Below are 21853 nucleotides of genomic sequence, written 5' to 3' on the forward strand. Positions count from 1 at the left end.
TAACATTTCAGTCTCATTAGTAATTTACTAGTTCTAATGTGTTTTCACAAATAAACATGCGTTTCAAAGTTTGAGAATTAACTATTAAAAATCAGAATTTTTTTTTACCTTATTGGAAATCTAATAGTTTTACTTACATGAACCAAGAGAATAAAATTATCTAGCAGTAAAGATAGAACTCTTCTCCTTGTAAATAAATTGTATCAAAGTTTCCCAAACCTTTAAACATATTAACTTACTTTTGAAAACTTGAGACTATTGCCCCAGTGCACTGAATTTTTTAGAGATAAATAACGTGAGTTTTTCACAAAAGAGGTTATTATGATTGTTAAAAATCCTGATGTTATTGATGAATTCATTAATTAATAAAAGATATTTTTTTCCAAATTCTTACAGGAAACATATGTACACTTAAAATTTTGTTAGAGATTTATCAAAAATTGGCTCTTCGGCCACTGGTTTGTCTAGACCCAAGTTTGGGTAACTCTTATTTGTATATTTAACAGAAACAACTTCATTTACTGAAAATAATCACATTTCTTTGAAAAATAAATAAATAAAAATCTTCTTCTTTTGAATAATCCTTTTTCTTTGAAGTAATCATGAAAAATATTACAAAATATTTCATTGCATTACAAATAAAAATACAAAATGTAAGACATTTGGTATCAAGTTTTCTTGTGCAAAATGCAATGCAGAGCAAACCATGCTAATTGTTCCAAAATGTAAATGATCCCTCCGTAACATTACATTTCAAAATACTTTCTACCCACTTCTAGTTTACTTTCTGTCATTAACTCTAGAGGGCTCTGTCCTCCTACTTCAAGTTCATCAAGACTCTTGTATACCCTCTTTGGTATGGGGACAAACTGACTTTTAGCCCTTACAATTCTTAATTTCAATACACAAGTCTTTTCATTATTCCTAAATAAACTTTATCTCGGGATAAAATTAAAAGAATTTAAACTTTTTTCCTTGAAAAAATGGAGATATTTTGCAGATGAAACAGTAAAAATAAACTATTTTGGTTTAACCCTGAAGTTAATAAATATACTTACTAATAAATAAGTGGTAAATATATATACATATATTGATACTTGATAAATAAAAAGAGTAATAAATTAAATTGCAAAATAAGTTTGAGAATTTTTCAATAAATTAGAAACAGATATCAACATAAGATAAAAGAATTTTAAAATTATTGAATGATTTAAAAAGGTTCAAATTGAGAATTCTCTGCATTTACCGAAATCAGTTTACATAAATATTTTTGGAAATTCTAAAAAAAAAGTTTTTATCACTTTCTCATCTAAGATTATGTTTATTCATGAATCAATTTTATTTCATTCTTCAAATTAGGTAAAACTAAACAATAAACTAATTCTTAATAAATCTGATCTTACTTACCTTGATTAGTAAATACAAGAAGAAAAAAAAATTTCTAAATAATTATTTAAATTTTATATTGAATTTTTTTCTATTTAGAGAACATAATTAGTTATCCAGTAAATAATTATCAAAACTAAATCACATAAGGCTACAAAAATGTAGATAAAAAAACAGCATCACATGAAATATATGAATAAAATAGACCCTTTAGAGTAAAATGTACAGTTTTAAATTCTAAAAAATTTCAACAAATATAAAACTTTGTATTTAACTCATAACAAAAAATGCAAAAATACTACTGAGATCTTTAATACAAGGCTGTCCCTAAAATTAAATGACTACAATCTAGTAACTTCATCTCGATCTGCTTCTTCCTCTTCCTCATCCTGAGCAATATCAGGTAAGTCACTTTCTGATTTGTGACCTGATCTTCTGGACAGTGCTGGTGAATGAGCTCTAGAATCTTGGCTTGATGATTCTGAAAAGTCAGTGCTTTCTGATAAACCTGTACTGGATTGTGATTCCAAGCCATCCCAAGAACCTTTAGGAGTAAGAGATCCTGCACCTCCAGAAACAGTAGGCCACGGTCGTCTCATGGCACCAGCAGCTTTAGGTAATGTTGCAAACTGCTTGGGGATAATAACTGGAGAAGCATGTGCAGTACCTGCATGACTTTTGTAACCTCCCCTTCCAGAAATGCAACTAGAGGAAAATCCAAAGCAACTCACAGTATCATCAGCTTTACTTGTTCCAGCACCCATACTTGCAGCAGCAGCACTAACACGACTATGAAGACCATGTGTACTAGGTTGTAAAGCACTTTGAAATCTTGAGACTAAACAGGGGCTAGGTGGCACTCTTAAACCTCGATCTTTCCAATCTGGGAAAGAAAATAAAAATTTTTAAAATAGCAAAGGAGTTCCAATATGATATAAAAACTTTCTAACATCTTTAAGTGACTATTTTTGTAATAAATATAATAACCCAGCTTAACAATAATTTTGCAATAAAACTGAGCACTTAAGTTGAATTTCTTAGAAAATGTATTAAATCAATTCATTTTTTGAATATGGTATAGTTATTGTATTGATCGACAAATTTTATCTTATAGCAGGTAACACAAATAAAATTCAATAAACAGCTCTTGCTTTTAAAAATTTCTTACATTAAATATTTATTCAGCACATGGGAAAAAATAAAATTTGGATTAAATTACTGGTTAGCTGGAGAACTTAAGACCAAATATTTTTGAGCAGTCTATGACAATAACATATTTAGCTTGATGAACATGCCATTACATTCCTTTACAAGAAGGAAATGTCCAACAGACATATTTTACTTCCTAAAAACTTGTTTAATCTTTATAGGCAAAAGGAGTTTCAACCCGGTGTTACAATACAGCTAAATTAAGATGCACAGAAAGCGTGAAGGCAACATTTAAAAAATTAGAAGTGTATAAGCAATACCAACTTTCGTTGTAAATTTATGTTAACGTAAAAAATATGTTATGTTTGTGGAAAATTATTAAGTTTTGACTTTAGGCTTCTGTTAATAAATAGAAGTTTTAAAAAAAAATACAATAAAATTAAAAACATACATACAGTGAGCGCTTATAAGCTCAATATTGTAATAGAGAATTACTATATAGTAAATGAGCTCATATTTAGTTTTGAACCTTTATTTTGAAATAGCAATCAATACCAAAAATGTAATGATAGCAAAGAATAATGAAACGAAGGAATGATTAATATACATTACTGGTATATAACAATAAATTAAGAAATACTAAATATTTAATAGGTATAAAAACTCTTTTATAACTTTAATAATGCCATGCTGATGAATAGCAAAATCATGATCTTAGTTAATTAAGGAATAATACAATGTGATTTTCTGACCAATGAGAGAGCGCAAACAGTTATGAGAAAATATTTTAGACCACTGCGCTTTTATGTTATGTAAAGATGCATAAAAATGTATTGAAAATAAACAATAAAGGTTTTAAATAATATACTATAACCTAGCAGCCATATCTGATAAATACATACATACAAATGCAACAATTCTATGTTTTAATTTGAAATAATCCACCCAAGGAGACTAACATTTCCCAAAAAGAGAGAATAAAATTTTTGAACAAGAAAAGGACAATTACTAAATTTATTTAACACTAGATAAAAAAAAATTACTAAGGCTAAATGCATCATTTTAACCTATTGAAAGCACTTTTGATTTTAATAAATTCTTTACTAATAGCAAATTTTTATATTTTAGTAATTGGCAGGAGTAAACATATGTTATTTACTGGCAAAAGCACAATTTTTGTACAAATAACAATAAAATTTAATATGTTTTATTAACAATAGCACATTATTTATATTTTCTATGAGTTTCTCCCTCAGGCTTTTATTAAATACCGATAAAATTAAATTTAACTTAATAACACTCCAATATTTTTTTCTATTGAAAAAACTACGAAATTTTTTATTAAAACATAAGTTGGTTAATTGCTTGCTGTCTTAAAAAATATGTAAGAAAAAGAACAAATATCATAATTCATGTATACTGATCTACTTACTCTGTATTAATTGTCTTTCTTTTTCACAGAGTTGCTCGAGTTCATACTTTTTTTCTTGAAGAACTCTCTGTAAAAATAATGTTGATCTACCTGAAATTTTACTTTAAATAAAAGTAACTTTTTATGAATATATTTACTGTACTATAGCTCAAAATACATCTGAATTTCAATTAACACAGTGCATATTAAAAGCAATAATAACTTTATACTTCAAATACAAAATTAAATTATTAATATTTTTATAGTATCTTTTCTTTCCTGATGATGAAGAGTAATTTAAGATTGATGAGTGATGAAAATGATTGTTTGGGATTCATGAACAACTAAAAATATTATAATATAAACAAAAAATAAAAACAGAGTTTTTAAACTCCATTTTATCAAAAACTTGAAAATGTCTACTACTTTTATCTTTCTAAAACCCCTCAAAAATAATTTCACTGTTTTTAATTATCTATTTTCCCATTTATTACTTTTTTTAGAAAATTTATTTTCTATTTTAATAAATATAATTTGAATCAATCAATCTTATCAATCAATGAAAGACTTCAGTTTCTTTGACATTTGATTACTGGCAGAAAATACAACAATTATCATTTATTTAACAATTGTATAACAATTATCATTCATTGTTTAAATTATTTATTTATATTTTTTATAATTGAAAAAATTGACATCTTTACTGGAAGAGAAAAGTTTATTTTTAAAAAATAAAACAATTGCATTTAGTTAAGGTGCAACAGAACACCAATAACATTCACAAATTCATACCCTCTCTCATTATATGTGTGTGTTAATCTCTAAGCATCTAAATAGTTTTCCATAAAATAATTACAATTATTTTTGTCACAGTCTTTTTATCCTTAACTGCCCTAAACATTTAACAACAAAATATACAAAATATTATAGTAAGAAGGTTATATATAATTATAACAAAATTCATGATTTCTTCTTTCTTACAATTGAGTAAAATATGAAGAATGTTAGTATTTTTCTACAACTATTACTATTAATATCTAGCATTGGTAAGCAGTCAGAAAAACAGAGGATAGGAAAAACTGTGCCCCTAAAACAGTGTTTCCCAAAGTGTGCTACGTGTACCCCCAGGGGTACTGGAACAGTTGAGCTGGGATACGCCCTCTTATGCGAAATATCTTGCAACAAACGAAAATTTCAAAAAATATTATTTAAAAACAAAGCTAGCCATGAGAATTTACTATTACGTATTTTTCTATTGGCTATTTTTTGCAGAGTTAACAGTTAATAATCAGTGGTGTCAACAGCCAGTTGTGATTTTGAACTTTCGTGCAATTTTTTTATATTAAAAATAAACTTATTTTTAAAAAAATACATTCATTTTTTTATTAGTGGTACACAGCAGTACGAAAAATTTAGAATGGGTACACAAAAGTCATAAGTTTGGGAAACACTGCCCTAAAAGAGTTGAAACTTACCTTCAATCGTAAATATTTCATATGAAGCTCAACTTTGTGAACACAATTTTCAAATAAAACCACCATTCGCATAGTTTTTTCACAGCTCTGTATGTACTGCACTAAGGTTTTATGGTCCACTTTTTCCATATCTTGACCATTGATGGATAATATTACATCACCTGAATTGATAAAAGTAAACAATGCTTAAAATACATCATTCTATTCACTCAAAATAAAATAGAAAAATCCAATTAACATAAAGAAACAGATAGCTATTTAGGGGGAACTAACAGAGCTGCAGTGTTCTAAAAATGATTTTTCTATTTAAAAAAAGGAAGACAGAAATGTACAGTTTGTTGCATTCTATTTAAACAAGAAACTTATATTCAGAAAGTTTGAAAATTAGCTACAAATTTTGAAACAAAGATCACCGCTGTCTGATAAAAACAATGAATAATGCTTTCAAAATAAAAATTTGAGGCAGCAACAACCTGATGCCGCCTGGGAAAAAAAATGCTCATTCAAATATTTCTGTTGAAATGGTTGGACAAACAGTAGTTTTTCTCTTAAAACATAATTATTAATGATAGTCTAAAATAGTTCGCACAGATTAATTCTTATTCTGTAAAAGAGGATGTAAGCAAACACCAACTTTTATTAAATTGCAAATAAAAACAAGTTTCATTTGATCAAAAAACTGACACATTAAAAAAAAAAAAACTTTAAATGCCATTCTAAATACTTATGCTCAGAGTTTGCGAATACGCACATAGAGGCTCATTTCATGCATCAGATTTCAGCTTAACTCATCAGACTTCAGTAAATTAACTCATCAGACTTCAGTAAATTAACTCATCAGACTTCAATTCCTTGTAAACTTTTTGTTAAATTGTTAGTTTTGTTTTATTTAATGCTAATATTTTTTCATGCACTTCTGTAAACATTAAAGTGAGTATGAAGTAAGTGACTACACTCTTTTCATGTATCCTGAATTTTAAAAAAATTTATTGCTACTGCTCAAATACTGCCAATAGCTACTACTGCTTAGGGGGAAAAAAAAGATGTTTTACAATTGAAAATAGAATAAAATCTAAAAAGTGAGTTCTGCTTGGGGGTGAGCATTTGGATGATTTTTTGCAGATTGTCTCGTGAAGAACAACTCCCTTTTGTTAACCCCAATGACAGTGTCAATTATAAAATTTTTAAAAGTGAAAAAATGCATAAAAAATTTAATTCTCGCTTTTTTATTTAGAAGCCCGATTTAAATTACTTATATAATGCAGAAAGAAAAGCAAATATTGTGTAATATCTTTCAATAAATTTTAAATGAATTATTTTACAAAGTTTACTTTGCATAATTAAAAAGAAGTTAGTTAAAATATAATTTGCTATTAAATGGTGGCAATCTACAAACGTAACCTCTGTTTCAAAATCACCTTTTTAAATTTTACCTATCAAAAATTTAATAGAGGAGGGAAATTATTCTCTAAAAATGTATTATTTTATATTTTTTTCTGGTGGATGAAATCTGTTGCCATGTTTTGTCTGATAACTGGCCACGATTGCCTGAACATCTATGTCGCATCAACATGGTTCATGATCCCTTTTGACCTCCACGAGGTAATGGACTTGTCTCACCTGTCTAGGTGCCCTGCTCTTTCTCGGAAATCTATCTGGGAACGCTACTGGACTGCTCGCTCTTGTTTATAGATTTATTGTTATCTTTTTGACGTTCAATTGTCTTTTAATGTGCCATTGGAAATTTTAAAAAAATAATAATAATTTTTTTAGATAACACTGTGTTTTTTTTTATTTGAAATGACTATTCCTTCACTTCCAATCAAAAGTTAAAAAAAATTAAAGTACACTAATGTTTACAAACACCATTTTTTCTGAGAAATAATTTTACATAAAAACAAATAATAAAAACAAAATACATTTAAGACAAGTTTTAATTATTCACATATTGCAAAAAAAAATTCCTTTGGTTGGACAACAGAATATTTTAGACACAACATTTGCATAAGAAATACTTGGTTGCAAAAAGGTAAATTAATTACTTTAAGAATTATGTCTTACCTGGTCTCATCCCAGCACGAAAAGCAGGACCATCATATTCCACATAATCTACGTAGGTTATTAATTCTATCTCACCATCTCTTTTATGATGAATCCCATATGTCTAAAATGAAAATTAACTATTATTTATAAGGAACACAATTGTTGAATTAGCATTTTAATTAGATTCTACAGAAAATTATTTATAAGAAAAGTTTAGGTATAATTATATAATAATTTTTATTTGTGATAAAGTAAAAAAATATTTTGAATTTTGCTAGTCGTGCCAGCAAGATTTGTGCAGCAAAATTGCGATTACAGTAAATTCCTATTTATTCAAGGAATTGACACCGACATGACAATTGAGGACAAGCGAATTTCAAGACTTATTCAAAATCAAATGCTGTTTAGATATGAGATACAGAATTTTATGTCTGATGACTTGATCATTAATAAAAATTGAGATGTTCATTGCATTCTAAATAATAGGTTTTTATACAGTGAACTTATCCTTTTTAAACATACAACATATATAAAGTAATTTTAGAGAACTAAAATTTATGTTGGTGAATACAACATAATACAATCCTTTAAAACAAAACTGATAAAAGTGTAATTTTAACTGGAAAAAGATTTATATTACTTGTAAAGTGAAGCCAAATGATCCATTTCTTCGTTCAACAATGATTGTGCGACGTCGCCTGTCTTCATCTGGTTGGGTAACTATTACTCTGTCATTCTTGACAGTTTCCAAAATTTGGTGCTGTTTAAAAATATTTGAAGAAAAAAAACTACATTAATAATTCATATTTTTTTTTTAAATACAATTATCAAGAATATTTTTTAAATGAATACATCAGTAAACATTAGCCTTTAAAATAATAATGTATGAAATTATTTTGAAAGTATAAAACATCTTGACAAAAAATTAATAAACCCACTTTTTTTTTCCTTAATTAAGAATTATTCTTCATTAAATAATCTAAATAAATTTCTTTCCTTCTAAAACAATATAAATAACAAATTAAAAACAAAAGAAAAAAGAACAATACATTATAATATCAGTGGTTTGAAAACTAAATGAAAAAAATTCAGTATAAATCAAATGTTTAAAAAAAAAATGGCATTTAGAATTCCTTTGTAGCATATCTATAGGGTCAGGTGAGGGAAAGTGGTTATAAATTTAAGCATTTTTTATACAATGGATTCATACATATTAAATATGAGGCATAAATTCTTGATTTTGTTTAATTGCCTTATTAAAGTACTGCATTCAAAAGAACAAGCTTTAATATTTCTTCTTCAACCCAGAGTGGGATAAAGTGGGTATAATTCTATAATTTGTTGTTGTTGTTGTTTCTAATGCCACTTGCCACACGGGCAAGCCTGCTTGGTGAAATATATTTCATTTAAAAACATATGCAAACATTGTTTTAGAAATAAAAATGCACTTAAATAAATGTATCAAGATTATATTTAAAAAAAAAAAAACATAAACTAAAAAATTTTTTTCTTTGTAAAAAAATTAAAGAGTTAATGCTTATGGCTATCAAAATTAATTTTCACTACGGATACAGTATATTTTGCTGAACTCAACACTCATGAACAACATAAACTCATCAAAAAGAAAGAAAACAGTTATAGCTTTTGGTTTAATTTAAAAATAAACGATAGTGTTAAAATTAATATCTATAGAAGTATAATTTAAAGTTTTTTTACCATTTATAAAAAATGTGTATTTTTACTGGAATTTGTTACTTTAAGGAAATTGTTTTGTTTTTCATGAAAAGCTGTCACATGAATGCAGAGACTTGCATGATAACTCATCTATATCTCAAAAAATATGTTCATTAAGTTGTACCATTATGCTATTTTGGTAATTTTTGGATTGCATAATATGTCTGTTATATTGTGTTTTCCCTTATCATTCTTTTCTTCAAGAGATAATATAAAAGAAGTTTTATTTTCAGCTTTATAATTACTATAAAGAACTATAATCAAACAAAAAAAATTATATTTTAGCTATTTCATTATGAAATATAGAGCCTTAGATACTTACTAAAAACATAAAAGTTAAAAAAAATATTCCTATAATACAACACTTAGCTAAGCTTAACCATATACCCACTTTATCCCACCTCAGAAAAATATTCGTAATAAATAAAATTTTGAAATTTATACTTAAATTTCTATGTAAATCTGCTCGTTAGATATCCCTCTATCAGTTTGAATTAAAATTAATAGTTTTTAATGATATTAGAAGAAAGTTCATCAACAGCTTAAACTAACATACTTTATAAATTGATCAAATAGTGTGTAAACATTAAATTTTTTTATTGGTCTCTAAAACTAAAATAAAAATGCTTGCCGCAATCCCAGTAAATGTCTCTAAAAAATATTTAATAAATGATCTGAACTTAAAAGGAGAAAATAGATGTTTTTTAACATATAATCACTTTATCCCATGTACCCTGGGCCAGATTACCCATTAGGCCAGACTAAGCCATAGCCTGGGGCCCCCAATAATTAGGGGTCCCCTTAAAATGGATTTTTTGAAAATAAATTAAGAAAAACAATGATTTTTCAAATTTTTTCAAAATGTTTTGATTATTTTTTAGTTCTAATTTAATAAAATAAAGTAAAATTTAATTTATTATTATTTATTTTAATTTTAAATATGCTTTCTTAAATGAAAAGATATATAAATACTTCTATATTTGAATAAATAAGAAATATACGAGAAAAAAATTTAATCTAAGGCCCCCAAAAATTTGAATGGCCTAAGGCCCCGCGTACACTTAATCTGTCCCTGCATGTACCCACTTTCTCCCACCTGACAATATCTGAAATAATTAAAACTAAGAATATAAAAATCTGCATTAAATTTATATTGAAAAAAAAAACCCTCCAAACAGAAAAAGTTTAAAATGCTAATTTTAAAGTTGTTTTTTCATAATCTGGTGCCAGGTTAAACCATCATGTAACCCTGAACTCAATTCTATTTACTCTCCAGTCCAACAAACTGTTTAATTATAAGTGTGAAACAAACTGGTTAAATACTGGCATAACTGGTAGGAAAGAATGCACAGTATGAAAGTTTTTATTAAAATTTGGCCTAAGAACTTGACAGTTGAAACAAAACATAAAAAGTAAATCAAATAAAAATAGTATAGATTTAAATAAATATATTAATCCTGTTACTATAAACTGTATTTTTACATGAGATAAAATTTTAAGAAAATAAAATAAAAAAGTTCAAAAAACTTTTTTTACATAAGAAAAATTAACATCAAGTTTTTATCAAAGGTAAAGAATAATAATTTTTCTCCATACATTAAGATAGGCATAGCAAACTTGCCACTTGAATAAAAAAATACAATTTGGTTAGTTTAATCAAAATTAGATAGTACTACTAAGAGAAAAGAAAAAGCAAATGGCAATTTTGCAAAGCATATATACAACCTAGCAAAATTATTAATACATACATTGAAAAATACTGACAATATTAAAAAAGTTTCTTTTCCCTTAAAAAATAAATAAATAGCTGTGTTTGATAAGAAAGAAAAATTTAAAACAAGCACTCAAATAGCATATAATTTGTCACAAAATACAATAAAAAAATATTTAAAAATTCTATTATATACAAGTACTTTTTAAAAAATTTTTTTTTACTTAAATACATTTCTATTTGAGAGCTTTTTGAAGAAATTGATGCACAATGGGATAAATATGAAGTCAAAATGATAGAACATTGGAATAAAGCAAGACAGTAATTATGTCAACAAAATATTTAACAACTAAAATCACTCTATAATAAACTTATATCAGTTATTGTTACTTTCATTTATTCCTCCAAAATTACAAAAACATAAAAATGTTTATTGATCTATAAAATGTTATAAATGAAAAAAAAAGGGTTAACATTTAACAATTCAAAAAGGAGACATTAAATAAATAATACAACCCATATAATTCATAATTTTAGATACAAAATACTTTTTTAACATCCAAAATATTTTAAACCCCTTTTTCACAAAAAATAATAAAGTAAACTTGCTATTTTTATCACGTACAATATTAGGATATGAAAAAATTTCATAAATTGACTAATTAAAAAAATAAATATATAAAACTATAACGTAAACATATGCGTAGTTTTAAGTGAAAATAATCAAGTGTTAAAGCATAAATAACCCAAACATTATAAAGCTGATAAGACTGGCGAAATTGTGAATTTCTTTTTAGTAATATCGATTAAAGGATAAACAACAATTCGAAATATGTAATTATTTCAAGCTTTGACAAACTAAAATCTGATGTAAAATATGTAAACAAGGAACACAATATAAACATTTCGCACTTACATCAGGGTCATCGTCATCCGAAAGATCCCAAAAACCATCGTTTCCAAATAAGTCTGCGTGACCGATGTAAAACATAGTCATGTTTGCATTAAAAAATAAATACACCTTCCTCTATCAATTACACATTTATCAATACAAACTACTTTGAGAAAGAAGATATTGAAACAATAGTCGAGATTTTTATCGCGAGTGGAAAAAAAAAAATTTATTTCCCTAACACGGAGAACTTGTTAGAGCGGGCTAGATAACGTACGTGTGACAGACAACTATGAAGAATTCTGAGGTAAGCCGCACAAATCTTAAAAATCGTACACAACCTTGATTTTATTCACCCTTAATTTGAAGTTAGGAGGTTATATTAATAATATGTATAAATAAGTATTTTGTAATGTAATTTGTATAAATAAGTAGTAATTCGAAAGTTTCAATCATAATCTTTCTTGGAAATTATGTCATTTCATCATTGTTACTAAATTTAAATTTAACTGAGTAATAAACGCGGAATTATTTACGAACGAGATTTGAAACTGCACTTCATCTCATTAGGTAGGTTAAAGCCTCCAAAATACTGCTAACAAATGAATAATATTGAGACGATTTTCTTAATTTAGTATCGAAAAAAGAAAAAAAAAACATATCAGTCCAAAGTAAAAGATTAGTCTTTAATAAATGATTTTAGAAACATTTCGAATTACGCATTTGAAATAAGGGAATATCAGGTACCTAAAATAACAATTATTTCATTGAAGTTAGTGAAAAATAACGTCACAGTGCTAAAAATATATTTTAATATTAAATGAATAAAAATATGATAGCATGAGTAAGTAGTTTAAAGTAAATAATACCTGGTAAATTGCCAAAGAAAACGATTTCTTTTATTTAAGTAACTGTACAGCAACGCCGAGAATGACGACGCAAAATCATAAATATTTTGAATAACTAGTAAATAAATCACGTTTCACATTTCTGAATAAAAATAAATAAATTGAGAATGTTTATTATTACTAACTTAGAGTAAACAGAAGTTAATGGCTGTATTAGTTTATTAAAACTGCACTTACTTTCATTTTAATGTTTTCATTTATAATTTTACTGAGATTTAATTCGATTTTTGTATGATCATTAGAAACGAAAGTTCGAATTTCTTCTAAAAAACATCATTTGATATAACATATGTAACAAATATTTTAAAAATTTCAGCTAAAAAAAGTATTTAATTTTACCCCCAACCATCTAAGTGAAAGAAAAAAACGCGATTTTTCTGAAAGAAAAATAGCAAATTTTTAGTCATAAAATAACAAAACTCGACTCGGCAAAATCCATTATTTAAGGGGGGAAATTGGATTTTTACGATTTAAATAAAAAAAAAATTATTTATCAGTCAAATTATCTGATAAAAAATATTAACAGTACTTAATATTATTTAATAATAATATTATAGCTAAAATGTATTTAACTATAATGTTTCAGAAATTATTTAATAACTACAAACTATTCACTGAATAAATAAAATCACGGTTTTCGATCAAGCTAATCCTAAAATTTTAAAGACAAGAGAGGCAATTTGTCGCATAGATAACCGATGAAGAGTAGATTATCAGTATCAGAATATGTATATTACAGAGAAAAAAAACATTGCAAGTAAAAGTATTATAAAAGTAAGTATTTTAAAAATAATATTGTTACTGTGCTTAAATTATCTTTATGAATGATCGGGTGATCATAAGAAACGAAAGCTCGAACTTTTACCATTTGGTAAAACGTATGTAACAAATATTTTAAAAGTTTCAGCTAAAAGAAGAAATTAATTTTGCCCCCGAGAATCTAAGTGAAAGAAAATAATAAAAAGAAAAGCAATTTTTCTGAAAGAAAAATATTCGAATTCTACAATATTCGAACGAGCTAATATTTAAAAAAAGAAAACTGGACTCAGCTTATAGCAGGGTTGCAAAATTCATTATTAAAAAAAAAAAAAAAATCGAATTCATTTAGATATGAAATGAATTGAATTTTTACAATCGAAATCAAATTTTTATTATTTTTTTACATTTATCAACCAAATTATCAGATAAAATATTCTATCAGTACTTGACATTATTTAAAACAATATTATAGCTAAAATAGTAGATATTTCTAGTAGAATACTACAAACTAATCACTGAATATATAAAATCACGGTTATTTTTGTTCAAGTTAATCCTAAAATGGATATGGAGGCAATTTGTCGGTTAGATATCCTATGAAGAGCAAATTTAGTTTAAATCAGAGTATTAAGATCAGAATATGTATATTAAAGAAAGAAAGAAATTATAAGTTTCTCTGGGCAGAACAAGTCTTTCTTCAATATTGGGAAATACTAACTATGCATTTAATAAGTTTTAAAAGCCCTTGAAACTTTTACATAAACATAAAACAAAATGAGTATAATTGGAATATGTTTATTACCAGCAAATAATTTTACATAAGCTAATAGAAAATAATAATTTCAGTTCAACGCGATTTTCACCCACTTAAGTCTCTAATTATATTCAATTATTACTCGATTTAGAAATAACAATTTTTACCCTTTTATCATTTCTTTGAATAAAACTATGATTATCAATGAAATCAGACTTTAAATAGAATCACACACACCTTTAAAAATATATTTACAAAAATATTTTCGATTTAATGATTTTTTTATTTTTTTTAAATCGATTGGTTAAAATCAAAAATATTCTTTAAAAAAAATCACAGTTGATTTTAAATTGATAGTCAATCAATTTGATTTTTTATAAAAAAAATTCAAGAGAATGAAATCGTGATTTTAATCATGATTTAAATCAAGTTAACTTAAATCACGCAAACCCTCGTGTATAAATATTGCTTTTAAGTCTAAATATTGTTAATGGAATGTGTTCGTTTTTGTTAAATGAACGTATCAAAGGACAAAAGGAGATTTTTCTAACCAAACCCGAAAAAATAAATTTTTTAAGGAAGGAGAAAATTTATGTTCACCTGTTGCTAAATGTTTTAAGCAAATAATATAAATAGCTATTTTTTAAAACTAGATAGAAATAAAATGACTAATTGACAAAGAAAATAATAACAGATTTAGAATAATAATTTCTTTATTTCATTTTTAATCATTAATACAAACATTGAACTTGTTTACTATAGCAAGCATAATAATTGGAGTAAGCTTAATATTTATTAAATTTTAAAATAAAAAATATTACAGGAAAAAAGTGTTAAGGTTATGAATGAGTAACACTGTTGAAAGAGGGTACAGTTCCATAATATCGAGGACTACTTGAAATAGGAATCGCTTCTATTTTATATCTTTGGGCCGGTATACAATTTTTGATTATGGTTGATACCTTCCTGCTGTATCCAATATATACAATTTTAATTATCTTTAAGTCATTTCACAAATTAGAAGTTAGTATTCAAACATCTACACCAGACTTAAGATAAAAACTGCAAAAATGTGATATCGATTTGAGAAAAAAAATATTGCTATCGAGGTGATGGTATCTTGATGTGAGTTATTTTTTTTTTTTTATAACAGTGTGTGAGTCAATATACTTCTGAATTGATTATTCTATTTTTCTCACTGTATCAAATTCATTCTCCTCATGAGATAATAATTTTCATCTTTTACTAGAAAAACAACTAGAATTAAAAAACATAAAGGGTTTAAACATTTTGGCATTGCTACTTCTGATATGATTGCATAAATTTCTAATAATTAAAACTTAGACTAATCTTAGGTGTTGATATGGAGCTAATGCACCATTTAGAGCATTAAACTAAACAAAATTTTTACACAGATGGGTAATCTTCTACAAATAGGCTATTTTAAGGTAGTAACAACAAGAAAAAGAACAAAATAATTGTGGCAGATATTTCGAATTCTTAATATGGAAGAAGGCATTAGATAAGAAAAACATAGCAGTCGGTCACACTTAATATTTAAAAACAAAAAAAAATTAATATAAGTTTTTATCAAAGAGAGAGAATGATAAAATATCATTATTTGCTTTTCAAGTTTATTCCCATAAATGAAATAACATTATATATTTTTTAACTATCACATTAGAGGAAATTAAAACTCATAATTTATACATTATTAATTAACATAGTACATTTTTAAAAATAAACTAACTTAATAAATATGGAATAATTCTTGACAAATAGAATTTGTAAAAATGCTACTTTTTAAAATTTAATTTCATAAAATCTGTTCGACCAATTTTGCTCAAATTTTGTAAAATTACTTTCTTTAAAATAATGTAAAAAATTAGGTACCTGACAATTCAAAATTTTTTAGACTATCATTAAATAAAATAATTAATATTTGCTAAAAGTTATTTTTTGTATGAAACTATCTTTAGCTAAATAAATTTTATAATCGTCTGCAGAAATGTTTATTTCACTTAACAAGTTCTAAAGATGTGGCAAAATATGCAAAAAATAAAATTAACATTTAAGGGTCCAAACTTTGGATTGCTCTCCTGGTCAAAGCACTATATTTTCCAGATATTTTGTGGGTCAAGAAGTCTAATCTGTCAAAAAATGGTAAATTTATTCAGAGAAAGTATGTTTTTGAGCCTGATTTCATTACTTAAAATATAGTCTGAACTAACTTATTACCATTTCTGAGGTAACACATTTGAAGCATTAAGATGAGTTATTCGTGATAACAAAAGTTATTCGCGATAATCCGTTTATTAATTTATTTATGCACACAGATAGAACATACCTTTAAAAAAATTGATTTTGCTGGAAAGATTAATAAAAAATTCTCGCATCTTTTGATCTATTCGTTTTACAAAAAAATTTTCAATTATATAAGATGAAGTTAAAAACTTTATCTTTCAAAAAGTATCTTTAAAATGAGACAGACATTATGTTGCTGCAACTAACTTCTTGGGTTTTATAGTAAAAAATGCGCAATTTTTGAAGAAAAAAAATCACGCTTTTTAACTAAAAAAAAGAAATAAAAACTTTTGACAAATTAGTTATTTTCAATATTAATAATTTTAACTTTTTTCAATAATAGATTTTAATAGTGCATTAAATCCATGCTAATCCAAATCAATTGGACCTGTTTCCTGTTTGGATTATCCAAAATTATGAAAGTAATTGATGTCATGTAATTTTAGTCAAAGAAATCAGTCAATCATAACATAATCAAAGGTAAAGTTGTGTATTTAATTTGTGTCACATTGCAATACAACAGGATTTTGGCCATATTTTTTTATATGGCAAAAAACAAAAAGAAAAGTATGCATTCTCACAGGACGACAATACATCGCTTTAAAGATGGAACAAATTCTGTTTTTAGCTGATCACTTCCAGGTGCTGTAATTGCTAATTTTATTCATGCAATAAACAAATTACCAACACATACTAAAGTCATAGCTTTCATGATGCTTTATCGTGATTCTTATTCACGTTCACGTAAATTTTGAACCTCACATTTGAATAATAATTTTGATATTGCACCAGGGCACAAATTTGTGTTATTTTGCTATTTAAACTATATCATGTTTTAAATGATTTCTGAATTGTAGACTAAAATGGCTCTAGTATTAGAAAAGACATAATATTTATTTATAAACAAAATTTACATATTCCTCTATAATCCATATTTTCTCTTCTTAATACATCATTCATACTTTCATTGTTGTTTAATGAATAATTTTATAAAGATACATCATATTTATATTTGTTGAGCAGTAATATCAGTTCGAATTAACGATATTAGGTGTGGTTCCGAAGAAAAAAACATTTATTTATATTTGTTTTCCATAAATCAAGATGTGATATAAAATATATACTTACCACTTGAAGCATTAAAATTAAACCAACATTAAAACATAATGGAAAAATAATAAATGCCTATTATTTAAAAGGTAACTAAGCTTGGAATAATTTTCTTTCTATAGAAGAATGTACAGTCTGTGAAGACGAACATGGATTTTACGAGCCCAAAGTCTACATTTATAGAGACAGCCGTTCCTCTTAATACAAAAAGTCTTACATTCATACTTTGTAAAATAATTGTTTGCTTTTTTTTTTTTAAATTATTGCATCTACATTGATTTTTGTAATTAATATCTTTTTTTATAAAAATTCAAAACAACTTTTTTCCCTTAACGACAAGCACTGAACTTCTCAGTCTTTGCATCGGGAGATGCTGCAACCGTTGCTTATTTAACATTACCTCGTGAGCCGTTGCTTATTTAACCGTTGCTTATTTAACATTACCTTTGAACCTAATTCACAGAGGCAAGTAACTTTACACTTGTCATAATGCCATAGACCCAGTGCCGGATTAAGCATACGCGGGGGCCCTAGACCATTCAAATTTTCGCAATCCTTAGATAAAAAAAAATTTCTCATATTTTTTTTATTTATTCAAATATAAAAGTTATACATCTATTTATACATCTTTTCATCTAAGAAAGCATATTTACAATAAAAATAAATAATAATAAATTAAATTTTACTTTATTTTGTTAAATTAGAACTAAAAGATTATCATAACATGTATATTTGAAATTGATTTTTATTTAAAAAAATCATTGCTTTTCTTAATTTTTTTAAATTTATTTTCAAAAAATCCATTTTAAGGGGGCCCCTAATCATTGGGAGCCCCAGGCCATGGCCTAGTCTGGCCCAATGGGTAATCTGGCAATGCATAGACCCATTCATAGGACGAGCCACATTCATACAACAGAGGACAACACACAGAGAGAAACATTCATGTCCAGAGTGTGGTTTTAACTGGATCGGCTTTGCCGTCAGGCTCTTTGACTGTTCGGCCACTAGGTGATCTAATTCTAAATTATTAACTTTCTCTTATCAGTACTTATTCCTGGTGAGAACTAAATGAATATTCTACTTGTATAGATTATTATTTTACTAAAAAGTATAAAGCAATTTATTTAATTAATTTGAAAACCCTAAATGAAAAGGCACACAAAACATATGATATAAACATTTCAAAATAAAAATATGCTTTACCAAATGTTCTTTTTATATACAGTCACACATATTATATTTTCATTCTAAATAAATAATTCATAATTTTTATCCCTATTTCTTCTATATATAATATTTGGCAATTGAAAAACATCCCATATAATTTTTAAAATTTTTTTAAATGTTTATCAATGAAAAAAAGTTTAAAGATAAGAAAACCTATCAAAATATCAAGTCTGTCACCATGGAATTGCTCTCGGTGTAAAGACAAAAGAAAAATATGATTATGATTGATTCAAAGCTTAAGAAATGTAGTTTTATTAATGCTTAAAAAAAATTCTTAAATTGTTGTATTATGGAGAGCTCATTAATTATAATATTATTATGTTAGTCTAAATATTACGTTTTTAAATTAAAGGTTAAAAAAAAATTATAACAATTGACAATAAATGCTTGTGATGAAAACATAAACCAGGGATGATTGTTATACAAAATGAAAAACCCTGAAAATGTTATGTATAAAATCTTGATATCACATTAACAATTTATATAGCTACTATAGCATGTTTAATATCATTTTTTAAACTAAGATTTATAATTAAATTATCTACCAATGAAAAATATCATACCTTTATAGTAACTAATTTGAGAAAAAACATAGTTCTTACAAGAATTACGATTTTGGATTTTAAAATTACATGAATATGAATCACGATATTGGTGTTTCAAAAACACTAAAATACAAATCGCAATATTAAAATTTAAGATCGCGAAAATATATATATATTTTTAATAACGGCAGGCACTGAACTGTCAAACTTCACCTTAGAAGATGCCAGAAGTGTTGCTCATTTATCGTTACCCAGTGGGCACCTGTGAACCAAAGTCATGGAGGCGAGCAACATTACCCACGCCACACTGCCACAAATACCCGTTCATAGGGTGGGCCACATTCATACATCAGAAGACAACACAGAGAGAGAGAAACATCCATGCCCAGAGCGGGATTCGAACCCGCAGCCATTGGCTTCGCAGTCAGGCATGCTAACCACTCGGCCACCTGGTCGGCGATCGCCAAAATATAAATCACTACGTTAAATTTTTAAATCGTGGAAATACAAATCACAAAGCGTATCTTTTAAAAATCATGTATCAATATGAAAATCAATGTTTCAAAAACGAGTGAATATGAATAAAGACATTTGGTTTTAATCTCGCATAAATATTACTTGGGATACTGATTTTTAAAAACACATAAATACCAATCTCGAAGTTGGACTTAATCACATGAATATGAATTGTTATGCACAACTTTTAGATTGCTTGACTATGATTGAAAATGTGTAGCTTTTAAATCAGTCAACTATTGATATCAATGCTTAATATTAAAATAACGTAAATATGAAGTTTGATATTAACGGATTCCAGTGTAGTTTCAAGCAGTAAAAATGTCAAAAATCCGACAATCTTGAAAAATCAAATTGGCCGAAAAATAGCATTTATGAAAACGTCTCCCTGACACAATTTAGCAAAAGTTTCAGAATTTAAATTTTAGATTGTATAACTCGGTGAAAATTTTGTTGGATAAGTCTTGATTCACGGAATCACTGATCTTGAGATAAGCAGAATAATGCAAATTTTGCGGAAAAATCACATGCCCTACTCATAGTTTTTAGACCTGGAAGGATGATTCCGGGAAACCCAGAATTCGGTAGTACACCTGAAATACAATCACCCCTGAGCAAGATTAATACACAGTCAAAACATTAGCTCAAATAAAAGCTTGGGGAGATTTCGCATTGTGATCTGTGGCCGAAAACTTTCTTGTGCAGCAAAAAGTTTTTTTTTTAAAATTATTAAATATTCTTTAGAAAACAGAGTAGGTACATGACAGCGAAATGTTTACATCACTTTTCTCAGCAGTTAAAGGGTTAATCATTGGGAAATAACAACTTTCATCAGCTATTATAGATACAACATTAAATCACATCTTCTTATCAAAATTTTGAAATTAAATGAGTTAGAAAATAAAAGCACAAAACAATATCAAATCAAAAATAAGATTTATGTTACAGATTAACTCACAACCATAATCTTGAGTACAATACTTGAACATTGAAGTATCAATTCAAATTTTAGCTTTAAAATGAGGGGATATCACATTCCATTCTGAATCTATTGGGCTCTGAAACAGCTGAATCGTGGTAATGAATAAAAGTAATTATAAAAATCAAGTTCCTATTTTTTACCTGAGATGCTTCAAGATTCGAAAGATGAAGATCTTGTGGAGGATGAAAACTATGATGATGACTGTGATGGTGGTGATGATGCCGACGATGTTTCTTATTGTGCTTTTTAGTAGTTTTAGGAGATGACATACCTCCTCCGACGAACATTGTTGCGATAAATTTAAGTAACAACAGAGTTCAGATTTAATTTAAAACTCAATGCCTGGGCAAACAAATCCATAACAACGTAACATAATTACAACATCGAAAAAATTAGCAATATCACAAAAGTCCAGAACTCATCCTCATATATCTGTAAACTAGATACAGTCTGCCATCATCCGTCATCTTTCTATTATTATTTAGTTAACAGGAAAAATATGGTATTTCCCTCTAAGTTTCAGGAGAGGGATGAAATTAGGGATTATTGAATGTATAAAAGTAATTGCCATTCCTTTTTCACAAAATATCGTTTTAAAAACATTACATATTTCAGCAATTTCAATTGTCAGATGGCGCTACAAACACAAGATAGAAATATTTTCTCATAGAAGTGCTGAAATTTGTAGACGCGTTTTGTTTCTTTCATAGGAATAAAATAGCATGAAAAGGAAGATTCTTTTTGTTTATAAAAATATTTTAACATGAGATTTTATTATATTTGAAAATAAATTAGCTTTTTAGAAGACTTTATAGAAATTATACTTAAAAATATTTAGTCCAAAATAAAATTTAGAACATTAAAATACTATTGCATAACATAAAATACTTCTGCATTGCGTTTTCGAAACTCTTTTTTTAGTTACATCTCAATTTTTCATAAGAAGA

At 26.6% G+C, this 21853-nt stretch overlaps 1 protein-coding gene across 2 annotated transcripts; it reads right to left on the bottom strand.

Annotated features, from left to right (window-relative positions):
* Positions 1-571: 571 nt before the first annotated feature.
* Positions 572-21480, bottom strand: LOC107450633 (short spindle 6). Of its 2 annotated transcripts, none has more exons than XM_016066468.3 (6): positions 21047-21480; positions 8105-8224; positions 7483-7585; positions 5422-5582; positions 3968-4034; positions 572-2269 (listed from the first exon to the last, which is right to left on the bottom strand). In XM_016066468.3, the coding sequence occupies exons 1-6, from the start codon at positions 21191-21193 to the stop codon at positions 1728-1730; spliced, it is 1140 nt and encodes a 379-aa protein (XP_015921954.1). In that variant the 5' UTR covers positions 21194-21480; the 3' UTR covers positions 572-1727. The 2 variants fall into 2 exon arrangements, with proteins under 2 accessions (XP_015921954.1, XP_015921955.1); XM_016066469.3 differs by lacking the exon at positions 21047-21480 and adding an exon at positions 11826-12105.
* Between the last annotated feature and the right edge of the window lie 373 nt (positions 21481-21853).

This window comes from Parasteatoda tepidariorum, chromosome 7, assembly GCF_043381705.1.
Source record: "Parasteatoda tepidariorum isolate YZ-2023 chromosome 7, CAS_Ptep_4.0, whole genome shotgun sequence".
Taxonomy (NCBI): domain Eukaryota; kingdom Metazoa; phylum Arthropoda; class Arachnida; order Araneae; family Theridiidae; genus Parasteatoda; species Parasteatoda tepidariorum.

Excerpts from the sequence above, each read along its gene's own strand:
- LOC107450633 (XM_016066468.3), bottom strand. The coding sequence starts at position 21,193 with ATGTTCGTCGGAGGAGGTATGTCATCTCCTAAAACTACTAAAAAGCAC. Across the intron at positions 8,225-21,046 it reads CGAATCTTGAAGCATCTCAG|CACCAAATTTTGGAAACTGT; the intron begins GTAAAAAATAGG and ends ATTTTTAAACAG. Across the intron at positions 7,586-8,104 it reads CATTTGGCTTCACTTTACAA|ACATATGGGATTCATCATAA; the intron begins GTAATATAAATC and ends TTTTCATTTTAG.